This window comes from Pundamilia nyererei, unplaced genomic scaffold (genome assembly GCF_000239375.1).
Source record: "Pundamilia nyererei isolate P.nyererei 1_Seehausen unplaced genomic scaffold, PunNye1.0 scaffold00115, whole genome shotgun sequence".
In the NCBI taxonomy this organism is placed as follows: Eukaryota; Metazoa; Chordata; class Actinopteri; order Cichliformes; family Cichlidae; genus Pundamilia; species Pundamilia nyererei.
In genome coordinates, this window is record NW_005187516.1 from 76,998 (window position 1) to 88,825 (window position 11,828).

At 39.7% G+C, this 11,828-nt stretch overlaps 2 protein-coding genes across 2 annotated transcripts; both read right to left on the bottom strand.

Annotated features, from left to right (window-relative positions):
- Positions 1–2,085: 2,085 nt before the first annotated feature.
- Positions 2,086–3,800, bottom strand: rgs13a (regulator of G protein signaling 13a). The gene is made up of 5 exons (XM_005741881.1): positions 3,659–3,800; positions 3,500–3,559; positions 3,336–3,397; positions 3,076–3,242; positions 2,086–2,965 (listed from the first exon to the last, which is right to left on the bottom strand). The coding sequence occupies exons 1-5, from the start codon at positions 3,739–3,741 to the stop codon at positions 2,780–2,782; spliced, it is 558 nt and encodes a 185-aa protein (XP_005741938.1). The 5' UTR covers positions 3,742–3,800; the 3' UTR covers positions 2,086–2,779.
- Positions 3,801–10,392: 6,592 nt separating this feature from the next.
- rgs1 (regulator of G protein signaling 1) lies at positions 10,393–11,081 on the bottom strand (the record flags this gene model as incomplete). The annotated part of the gene is made up of 3 exons (XM_005742011.1): positions 10,393–10,569; positions 10,795–10,961; positions 11,048–11,081. Coding segments are annotated over 3 exons (378 nt in total), but the record flags the coding sequence as incomplete, so codon positions are not given.
- Between the last annotated feature and the right edge of the window lie 747 nt (positions 11,082–11,828).

The following is an 11,828-nucleotide window of genomic DNA, read 5'->3' on the forward strand; positions in this document are numbered from 1 at the left end:
GAATGTGTGTGTGCATGTGCACAGTGTGGCCTGCTTTGGATTTAAACAAAAAATGAAAAATGAGCTGAACATATACTTCTGTCTTTTAGTCATGTTAGCAGCATGATCTTAAGGAGGCCAGCATCAGCTCAGCTCACTGTCTTTTGAATTAGCTTTAATTAAAGTCTGTAAGCCACTTCAGGTGAGTTGATTTTTGTACTGTGAGGTTCACTGTCGTCCTCCAAGCGCAGATTATTTTTAAGCATCACGTTTGGTAAAAGCAAATTTTTGCACCTGGCAGAATGTTTCCTCTGTGGAACGTGTTTACATGTCATTAAAATAGATGTAAAACAAAGCCTTCTTTGTTGAACTGGTTGAGCAAGATCTGTCACGTGCTGAAAGCATGATCGCTTCCATCTAATGACACATATGGTGGCTAAGAGTTTCATTGGTGACTTTTAGTCTTTGTTGCTGAGTAGTATTCTTAATGGGTAGTAGATAGTCATCAATAACGCATTGGTGATTAGTATCTCAGGGTGGTTAAAAAAGCACCCTAACTCACTTTTTCTGATAGTGGCTTATAATCATATGACTGACGTATCACCGGATCATCTTGTTGCCAACACACAGACCAGTGTAAAAAGGGAAATGACTAGCAGACAGCGGTCCATCCATGTCAGCCATGACTGACTAAAGATTAAAATAATAGTTAGAAGAATTTTTCAAAAAGTTCAGATCCTTTTGAAAGTTTATTTGACAAAAACACAACATGACTTTAGTGGTGCTCAACCTTCAGTTTGTTGTGTTTTACTCACCTGACAACCCAAAAGGCGTTTCAGGGTCATGACTGCTTACGTATATGCCTCTCTCTCTTTCTCTCTCTCTCTCTCCCTCATTGTGTGTCTGCGCAAATTCAAAAGTACACAAGTGAGATTAAAAGAGGATGTGGTGGAGCAGTTAGGCCTAAACAGATCTTCCTAATTTCTGTAACCTTTAGCAGAGTGATACCTGATGTGTTCTCACAGATAAACTTCCTTTTTTAAAAAAAAAAAAAAAGCCAAAATTTCTTTTTTTTTTAAAAAGCCCCGACAAATCCAGTTTCAGTTTAAAACTTTTAGCTGCATTAACAGGAACATACAACGGCAACATCTGGTACACTAATGAATGAGACACTGGGTGGTGAAAGGCTGAGCGACTTGCATGATGGTGGGACGATAACCCGTTTAAGAGCATGAAAGGCCGATGACACATGAAAGGCTGATGTAAGAACAGACCGTGTGTAGGTGGAAGAATTTTGTAACAACCTGTCTACTCACGTAGCACTCGAAATCGCTGAAACCTCACTGATGCACGATGCATATCATGATTTTGAACTATAGTAGTAACTTTGGCAGACTCAAAGACACCAAAGATCCTTGGCTGCACAAAAAAACGTGCAAGGCTTCTATTGGTTTAATGGCATGGCCGGCATTCTTCAGTCAGTGTAAACAATCCATAGTGCAGCTGCAACAGGCTGATACAATATAGAATGCTTTTTATATGGACAGTTTAAAATGAAAAGTTCTTTGTGACGGTATACCCTTTTCACTGGGGAAAAATGTATATTAAGGAGTTTAAAGGGATTTTTTAAAAACCCTGCAGGCTCAGCAAAACATGATTACTAAACTTGCTACTTTAAAATAATTGTCAAAAAAGCAAAACAAAGGAAACAAACAAAACGATTAGGCTCTCGAGGTCCTCCTAATTTTCAGTGTGTTTGCATTGAGCTAAACTAAGCTAACGTAGTTATATGAGGCCAGCTGCTTCCTGTTTACATCCTGTGCAAAGGATTTTTTCATAAAAACAGTTAAAAAGAATTACTTATATAACATGGAAAAGAAATGAGGCCACAGTTTCAAGATTAGGTGTCCTGGTACGTTGTGCTGTTCTACATATCATAAACCCACTGGGTAGTAAATACTATAACTGTGAGACAGTTTATGAATGACTGAGAAAAAGAAATGAATGAACTGCTGACTAAGTCACTTCCTGTATTCTTAAAAAGGTGTTTAACTAAAGCTTAAGCGGCTCTTCTTTGTGTCTCAAAAAAACCATGTAGTCACAATGTACATTTAAAACAGTTTGTTTTTATTATTTGTCACAAACCCATTTATTATTCACATTCGCAAACTGGAATACATTTTTTTTAACATATAGCTTATAATAGATTACTATCATTACAATGTATCGGCTTACTGTGTCAGCACTGATGTCACTATGTAAAAAATGTTAAATTCACAAGGCTGTGCATAATATCCACATCTAGATACATCTACTTTTTTATTGCTTTAGTGAAATAACAATAAACTTCAGATGATGTGCATGTGCAGATATCGGATTGTGCAGTTTCATTTTGTGTGGATGGCGTTGACCACACATGCTTCCTGGTGCCTCACTCAGAAAGTCCCCAGCATTCTCTTTAGAGAACTGTGGCGTTTTGGGAAAGCAGTCGTGACCTGTACACAGCATTTCCAAGCACACTGTCTGCTTCTTAGCAAACTCTTCTCACAGATTTTCACTAAAGTGCCGGCTAAGTCTTTTTAACAAGTTCAGACGAGGTCTTAGCCACTCCCAATTTATTTTCCAACTCTTTAGAAAAGCATGAATGTAATGGAAATAAACTGGGTTTAGTTTTGGTGTCCATCACCACCAGTCTCAGGACAAACAAGCAGACGTCACGGCTCCTCTCAGGTAGTCCAGTACTGGGCGTAGCGTCAAAGTCCAGCTTTTACACACACAAAGTCTCAGGCTCCACTTCTTTTTACATGTTCACCGATTGTGATGTGGAGTCCGTTAAAGTCCTGTAAATGTCAGACTTGAGGAAACGTGGGTAAGAGTCCCTCTCCATTAACCCGTAGACGATCTTTTGAGCGTCATCAAAACACACTGTAGAAGGCGCCTCTATGTTCTGCTGGATCCTTTCCCTCGTCTTTTGATCAATGTTGATCTGGAAGCAGAGGAAACATAATGAGGACCAATGAAGAAAAACTAAAGCAGCCAGCGCTCCTTGTTCTGTAAAGTGCCATAAATCTGTCTGGATTATCAAGAGCTACATACCTCTCTGGGAGATTCAGCTTGAATGTAGCGTTTGAAGATCTTTTTCGCCCTGGATGATATCCTGAAGGAATTTCTTATCTTCTTAAACTCCTCACAAACCACCCAAAACTCAATGTTTTCATCACTGAACTCCGACTTCAGGAATGCCTGGAATATCTTCATTCCATCTAAAGATGGTAAAAAAAAGATCTGCAGTTAGCCATTGTTTTTCGACATTTAGTGACTAAGATGAGTCTGAGACAGTGTATTGATTAACTTACATTTGGATGAAAGAAGCCTCTCAAGTGATTGTGACCACTGAGACATATCTTCAAAACAAAGCCTGTAAACGAGGAGAATAAAGTTAGCACAGTTATCCATACATGAAGCATAAAATATGACCAGGGTTTGCTTTTAGCTTGTAGTTGAGTTTTTTCTCACTTACCCCTCAGTTTTTGTGGCTTGGGATGATTTACGCTGCAGCCGATACTTCAGGTTTCCCCCTCTGGTTAATCAAACAGAAATGAACAAAAGTTATTTTACTTATATTCAAACAAAAACAAGACAAGATGTGATGATATTGATTGGCCAGAATAAATTTTACCTGTATTTCTCTGTCTTCTTGTTGTCAGTGTCCATGTTGATTTGCTGAAGCTCCTTTGTTGGAGATGTGACTAAACCTGGCATGGCAACAGTTCTTTGCACATGTATGACTAAATGTTGGGCTCTTAGAGAGTTATGAGATCTCTAACTGCGTCTGTTTGACGAGCCCGCGCAGCGTTGCCTTATATATCTGCAGAGACGAACGTCACATTCTGCAGCAACCACACGACAAAGAGGAAGTTGGGGAATGACGCAAACGAGCAAACAGACAGACAGCAAATAGCTACAGGTTTCTGTTCATACTGTACTCAAACGTGCATCATTACTTGTTTGGTTTAAAGTCAGTGGATGCAAATAGGCCAGTGGAAATTTCTGCAGCAGATAAGCAAATGCTTTAATCTCTATTCCACTTTGCCTCGAGAGCCAGTACCACTGTTCTAACTTTTGGAAACATTAGTGAACTAGATGCTGAGGCTATTTCAGCTCTCACAGTCAAATTTAAACATAGCATGTTCTTGCTCCTTAGCCTTGTTGGTCATTTGCATTATATGGGCCAAAAAATCCACTGAGATAACGAAAGACTGCATCTTTGCATTAGCTAAAGCAGCGGTGTCCAGTTAAATGCAGAAATTCCTCTGCTCTCTTGAAATATATATTGTATTTTTTAAAGAAGAAACACGTTCCTGCATTTGAAAATGATAACCTCTGAGTTCACTACAGTCAGAGAGTCTGGCGCTACAATTGTGCGTACACCACCATGAGCTCTAGCCTCTAATACAGGAATGTCAAACATGGACAAAGAGTGAAACTCAGCCCATTGGCTTTGCAAGTGTAAAAATGATCTTGTAGCATGGTTATGAAAATGCATGGAAAGAATAAAAAGATATGTCTAGATCTTGACAAACTGTTTCAATCATAAAAAGTAAAAGAATAGTTTTACAACACATGTGAAGGTTTGTACTTTTCTTATGTATGGTTAATAAGTCTCTGTAGATTCTCAGTCATCCAGGACATGGAAGTTCTAAGTGGGGGCTGTCCCTTTTGACACGTGATGAGGCAAGGTGTGAAAAAAGTTGGATGTAAGCCTCAACACTGAAGTTTACGGGAAGCCAACACACATACAGACCAGTAGCTACTCTTTGACTGCCACCACCCTCTGGAATACAAACTTGGGGTTATCAGGACCCTGCAACACCGGGCAGAAAACATTACCTCTGAGCCCGAAGGAAACAAAAAGAAACACACACCTAAAGAAAACACTTACAATATGTCGTAATTTCAACTGGGCCTTCATCAAATCAGTAATGATCCACAGTAAAGGTCAGACAACAACTAGCAAGAAACAGAGTGACAAGCAGAACAATGTTGTCATCCCTTATGCATCAGGTTCATCAGAGAAACTCAGGTGAGTTTTCTCTAAGCACGACGTCTCAGTGCACTTCGGACCCAGCCACATACTCAGACAAAAACTGGTTTATCCCAAGGACAAAACTTCCAAACACAAGTTAAGGAATCCAGTCCACGCTGTGCAGTGCATCAAGGAGTGCTCGGACCTCTACACTGGAGAAACCAAGCGGTCAGCCACTTCAACAGTACAAGACTCAGTTGAACATCTGCACCCAACTGACAAAGGTCACTCTTTTAAGGACGCCAACATTCACATTTTGGACAGAGAAAGACAAGTAAAAGAGGCCATCTACATCCCTGTGAACGACCATTATTGAACAGAAGGAGTGGATTATGTCACCAACTGCCAGCCACCTACAGTGCAGTCATGAGCTCGCTTCCCAGGTGTCTCAACCCCAAGTCACATCTTGCATCAGGTGACCTCAACAGGTCACATGATAGAGAAGCGCGAGATCTCACAGTGGTTACACCTGAAACCTCCAGTGGTATCACCCACGCCTTTGTTCAAACCTTGGCTCATGTGATTAATAGTGAGTACCTCTTAGGGACAGCCGCCACTAGGTATTAAATACCTGTGACCCTCTACCTTTTGTTTTACAACTGAAGAAGCCTTTTGGATGAAAGCTGAAATGTCTTCACAAAAGCTTGAAGAAGTCAAGTTGCTCTCTTTTTCAAGCTCCTTAAACTACAGGTAATAAGATATCTCACATTTAATATGCATGGCTTATTAAATGTGAACTTTCCTTGTACTGCATCACATGAAAAGAAAGTTAGGTTATTGTGCAGCTCTTTTACTGATCTGCCCACTTAATATCAAATTGGGGTACATCTAAACCAGGAACTAAAGTGACTTTGACACCACGGCTCTATTTGCTAAATCTTAAATAAACATAAATTGACCTGACGCAATATCATAGTTCTGCTTTGGCTATTTGTAAATTTGTCAAAGCTAACTGAAGACCTTCGTTCTTTAGTAGCATTTGCTACTTGCTTCCATCCATCCATCCATCCATCCATCCATCTTCATCCGCTTTATCCGAGGCTGGGTTGCGGGGGCAGAAGCCTAAGCAAACTTGCTTCTAAATTCAGATAAAACTGAAGTTATTATACTCGCACTATACTTGCACAGAGGGGCTCGCTTGATTGATGGGGTTTCTCTCTATTATTGTGGGGTCTCTATATTACAATACAAAGCACCTTAAAGCAAGTTTTATTAAACTGAACCAAACTGAACTGAATTTGCCATTGTGGGAGTTACTTAGTAAAAGTTTATCCCCCCCTTTGGTGTTTGCAGCTGATTGTGCAATCAAATCAAACCAGCTATGTTATAAGGTTTCATAAATCTCCCACATGACACCTAACCTTTCTATAAATGAGTATTTTAACACCCATATGGTGAACAAATTCAAGATTCAATGTCAGATGATGCAAGAACAGCTGACATGCTGCCTCTTTTGTATCTACTTTAACTGCGGCTCAAACACTGCCTCATATATTATGCACCACTTTGTGGTAAATTTCTCTTGTGTCTTTTGGCAGACTTTTGTAATACGGGTTTTGTTTCTGTTTACAATCTCTTGCCGGTGGAGGCAGAGAGGAAACACGGGGGAAAGAGAGGGGGACGACAAAGGTCACATGTCGGAACCAAACCACGGACAGTGTGGGTTATGTGGTGTGATTCTTAGACCACTAAGCCCCCTCAGTGTTTCCATTTTAGACACAATTGAAGCTCAGGCACAGAAGGTATAACACAATCTCTGTTTTAGAAACGTAAAGCTCGGGAAACATTTTGATCTAAAACCTGACATCGGTCAACATCATGGAGGAAAAACTACTAACGTCCTCGATTAGCATCCTTAATCCTTCCCCAGGCCTGTGAGCTGTGACAGTTTGGCTTTCCCCTGTCTTCCAACAAAACCCCTTAAGAGACAACAAGTCGTGAAACTGTTTCACTCTTTACTTCCTGCTTCTTTGTTGACAGGAACCTTTCATCTGTTCTCTGGAGGTCTAAAGTGTTTTTAAAATTCCAGTAACCCCTTTGTATTCATAAATTTATATACATTTCAGTTTTAGTTCCTCTCTTTTTGTGCCCCAGTTTAATCCCAGTGATGTAAGCAACAGACAACATAGATAAGCACTTCATGTGGGAGATGTAGGTCAACTTCTTCTTCTTCTCCCCCCCCCCCTTTTTAATGACTGTTAACTTTACAATGAAATACTAGTCAGTTAGGTTACACCTTTATGAGACCTTAATAACATTTTATGAACTGCTTTAACAGTTGTTTCCTATTTTTCTTTCTTTTTCTTTGGACAATTCATGTATGTTTTAATTTCTGGAGCCACTTGGTGTGTCAAATATTAAATAGTAGTACTTTCTATTATTAGCTTATTATTATCATTAAACAGATGAGATTTTATTGTGAAATGTACAAAAAATGTATGAATGAAGATTGTCCACTTATGCTCCAGTTATGCCTCATCATATTGCATCATAGTTCTTGTAGTGTATAACTAAATCCTCAACAAGGAGAAGGCCAAACAGCTGCTAACCCTGCATCTCTGAGAAGAGTTGAGGTTTCCTTACAGCTGTCATTCACTAATTGACTCTAAAATCCTTTTTACTTGGAAACCAGTTATTACGGGTTCTAGCTGCTCTAAAAAATGGGTCAGCGTTGCTCTCTGTCTTCCTTTTGTAGCTATCTTGTAAAATGACTCAGCAGATATAAGCGTGCTTTCACAGATGAACACTGTTGGTTAGTTTCTTGGTACACCCCTTTGCTGTTTCACTTGTTTAAAAGCCACATTTAAGGGCAAAGACAAAGTGACAGTCATCAGGACCCATGGTGTTTGAACCAAGAGTGCCACTTTCAGCATCCTAGCATGACTGCAATGCTAATGCTATTCAGTATGCTACAAATATGGCTCTTGTCTGTTCCCACAGCAGTCTGTCTAGCAGTACTGAAAAACATGCCGTGCCATTGGGGCACTTTAAGTTCATTTATTTGCTCATATGACTAATGATAGCGCCAAAGAAAAGAAAAGGTTAGCATTACAAGCTAATTTTAATCTGTTGTCGTTCGTGTGTTCTTAAGACAGAAAGCTAACGTGGGAAGAAAGATAGAGTTGAATTTATTGTCTGGAAATCATCAACAAGCATCAACAAATGAATAAAATAAAAAATCACCCAGCAGTTGCTGAAGTATTTTAGTTTAGTACTGATGTAGCAGCCTGCCTTATAGCAAAAAGCCTCTCTCAGCTGCTTTACTGTACCTGGTAGTCTGCTATTGGAGATTTTTAACGATAACTTTTCATTTGTTTTCATCATCTGCTTTTGATTTCAGCGTCATACTACTCTTTCACCTCACTCACTTGTAATGTTTTCCTGTAAAGTTTCAGTAAATCTACGCTCTCAGCTAAAAGAATGAATCCTAATGTCTTTATGGCAGCCATAATGACATTAGGCTGACATTAGATGTTCGCACGATTTCACAAGATTCCCTCTGTTGTGAAATCAACTGAAAACATGTTCTTAACAAATGTTAAGAACATGTTAAGAATGCATGGAGGGGAAAAGAGCAACTAACAACAGTCTTGTCTGTGAAAAAAAAAAGGAGCTGTACATAACCTCATTCATGTGTAGCGGTAAATGTAATCAGTTTCTCCTGAGGTATACAGTGCTTTGTCTGTACTTTTCTTGTGAGTGACAGGAAACACTTTCTGTCAAAATGCAGATGTGCCTGTGGTGACATTACTGTTATTGTTATCTCATTTTCTTTACCGGTCGCAACACCCATCCGTGAATTTCCTCCAAATGTTGTGACTGTGAGAACCCAAACCTTCTTCAGAACCTTTCGTTTTTGTCTTTATCACTTCCTGCGCTCAGTATCCTGCAGTTTTTGCTCGGCTACACATTTCTTCATGAATGCGCGTGTAGAGCAAACACCCTGTTTTTCAAACGCAGTGAACTTAGTCTTCCTCCCACAAAGAGGTGAGAGCCACCAGCATTGTCTCAAAGAAGAGGAAGTTGCGGCAATATGTCTGCACAAAACAGAACGCTGTCTTTCAAACATCTGAAACAGCTCTTAAAATAAATCCCCCCGCCAGCCCTCACACTCAGTACCACCAACAGAAACTGAAAAAAAAATGTCCATCCACCACTGAGTAGTCACACGGAGAAACCATGCTGCGCCCACATCCACTTTCCAAACAAAAAAAGGGACATCAGTGAAAAAGTGGTATTTTGTACTTGACATTCATTATGTTGATTCATATTACCTTCATATGAACATTTTCTCTTTTTTATCTTATTTTTGTGGACCTGAACATTATGTCTAAATACAAAGTAATAGAGAGCCTGTTTTTTAGTGTGCTCTCTTCCATTTGCATTATTTTTGCATAGACTATTATATGAGCTAGTAAAGTTCACCCTGTCCCTGCCAGAAATAAACAAACGCAGAGGAGAACTGTGTCATACTTTCTAAAAACTGTACTGCCTCACAACATTTTGAAGGGATATAAAATACTTTTTAGGGATAACATGAAATTAACTTAGTTGTGACTGAAAGTGCACACCCACAAGCCCGCGTCTGATGAGGCAAATGTAGATTCAGACTCCTGATTCATGCAGTTCCTCTTCACGTAAACGCTCTGACTTCTTAAAACTGCCGAGCAGATGACACACAAACTTTAGTGGAAGTCTCAAGTATTTCATTGTCCCCAGGCTGTGCTTCTTGTTTAATGAAGGATGTAAAGAACTCTGTTGCCATCTGCTGTTTGTGTGACAAATGACCACATTACAGTAACCCAGGTGATTTGCATTGCATACAAAAAGACCACACCCGGATGTCAGGTTTTGTTTTTTGATATTTCAAGAAGTGCATGCAAAGCAGACAAGAAAACGTTCCATAGAACACAAAACTGAGGCAGAAATGTAACAATATTTATTCGCATAAGAAAGTGGAAGTTCTCAGAGCGTAAGACAGTTTATATTTGCACGAAGTGTTATATAAAGCGTTGATAATACTTTACAATAAAGGAATTATCTTCATTATTAACTGTATGTGGGAGGGGAGAAAACAAAAGAAAAGACTTATAGGCACTTTTTTTTTTTACTTAATTAAGGGATAAAGTATAATACAAGCTGTAAATTCAACTTAAGCTACTAAATCACACAGACTAAGAAAAAAACCCACCTCCACTAGACTAAGGATCTGGATTGTATAGGATAAACCTGTTATCCACGCTGAAATCAAAGAGTGCTACAGCAGATCAGAATTGAGCTGAAGACATCATGAGCCTCGGCCTGAGAGGCCGTCATTTTTAATACAGTCACCTTGAATCGTTTCTCCTCAGGAGTCCCTGATAGATGTCAGATTTTAGGAACCGCGGGTAGCAATCCCTGGCCAACAGACTGTAAATGTGCTTCTGAGCTGTATCAAACGAAGTCAGGGTCGGCTTGGAGATGTTATTTGTAATGCTTTCTCTTGTAGTGCAGTCTATGTTGATCTGGAATCAAGCAATGTCATACAAAAACTACATTACAGCTGTTCCTTCCATCATCACCTGCTGTCTGTCTGCACAGAAATCTGCTTACATTTCTGCAATTTTACCACCATGAAATGCACAGTTTTATTGCAGATGATATGCGACTATAGATCTACTAACTGCTAAAAAATTAATATGAAAATTTAATTCCAGCAAAATCCTGTTTTATATGCTCAGATTATTTACCTGTCTTGGTGCTTCTGTTTGGACAAACTCAGAGTAGATCCGGTTGGCGGAGGAGATCATCTCTGGGACTGTCTTAATCTTTTTGTACTCCTCGCAGTCGAGCCAAAAAAGTATATTCTCCTCGCTGTACTCTGACTTCAGGAACTCCCGGAAAGCTATCTGCCCGGCTAAAAGTCACAGACCAGAGTAAGCGAGTGGGAACCATGCACATGCAAGCAATTATATATCATACAGAATCAGAAGAGACTCTCACCTTTACAGCTGAGGACTTTGTCCACAGACTCACTCCAAGTCTCAACATCCCCAAGTGGATCCGTGGGAAAGCAACAGAATCTACCCTTGAAAAGAGCATTAAGATCTATCACTAGCCCAAATGTCTGTGACCCCCCACATTACAACACCCCGCCTGCAAACCGTACCTGCAAAGCGTCTTTTTAAGACATCTCAAAGATTTGTTAAATGCATCAAGCACCTGAGAGCAACCTCCTATCAATACAAGACCCCTTCAGAAATAGACACAATCCAAAGTTAGACTTGCAGTGAATGGAAAGCCTTTTGGCATTTTCCACATGGCTGCTGTAAGTTGTTTCCTGCTGAAAATGGTAAAGGCCGAATAATCAAATATGCAGTAACTCACTTTATCGCCATCTCCTCGTCCTCTACAAAGGGAGACAGAGATAAGATCCTGCCAGACTGAAGATGGGGTTGTGATTGTTTGGAAATGAGAGAGTCGAGTGAGTGAACAAATCTAAATGACCCACGCCCAGCACGAGTGGAATATATGGAAATCTGTATGCAAAGTGTTATTGTTGGGAGAGACAGGGCATCCGTCCATGTCTGCGGTACCTTGAGGAAGAGAGAGCTTGACTGTGATTTCAATTCTACTAACTGTTGACCAACATTAACCTAGACATGGGAGATACTTGCATCACACCAAGGCTGAATAAATAAATAATTCCAGCACATGAATTTCTTACAGTCATTTATTTGCTGCTTAGTAAGAACTGCAATCAAGTTGTTTTTCTTTTCTTTTA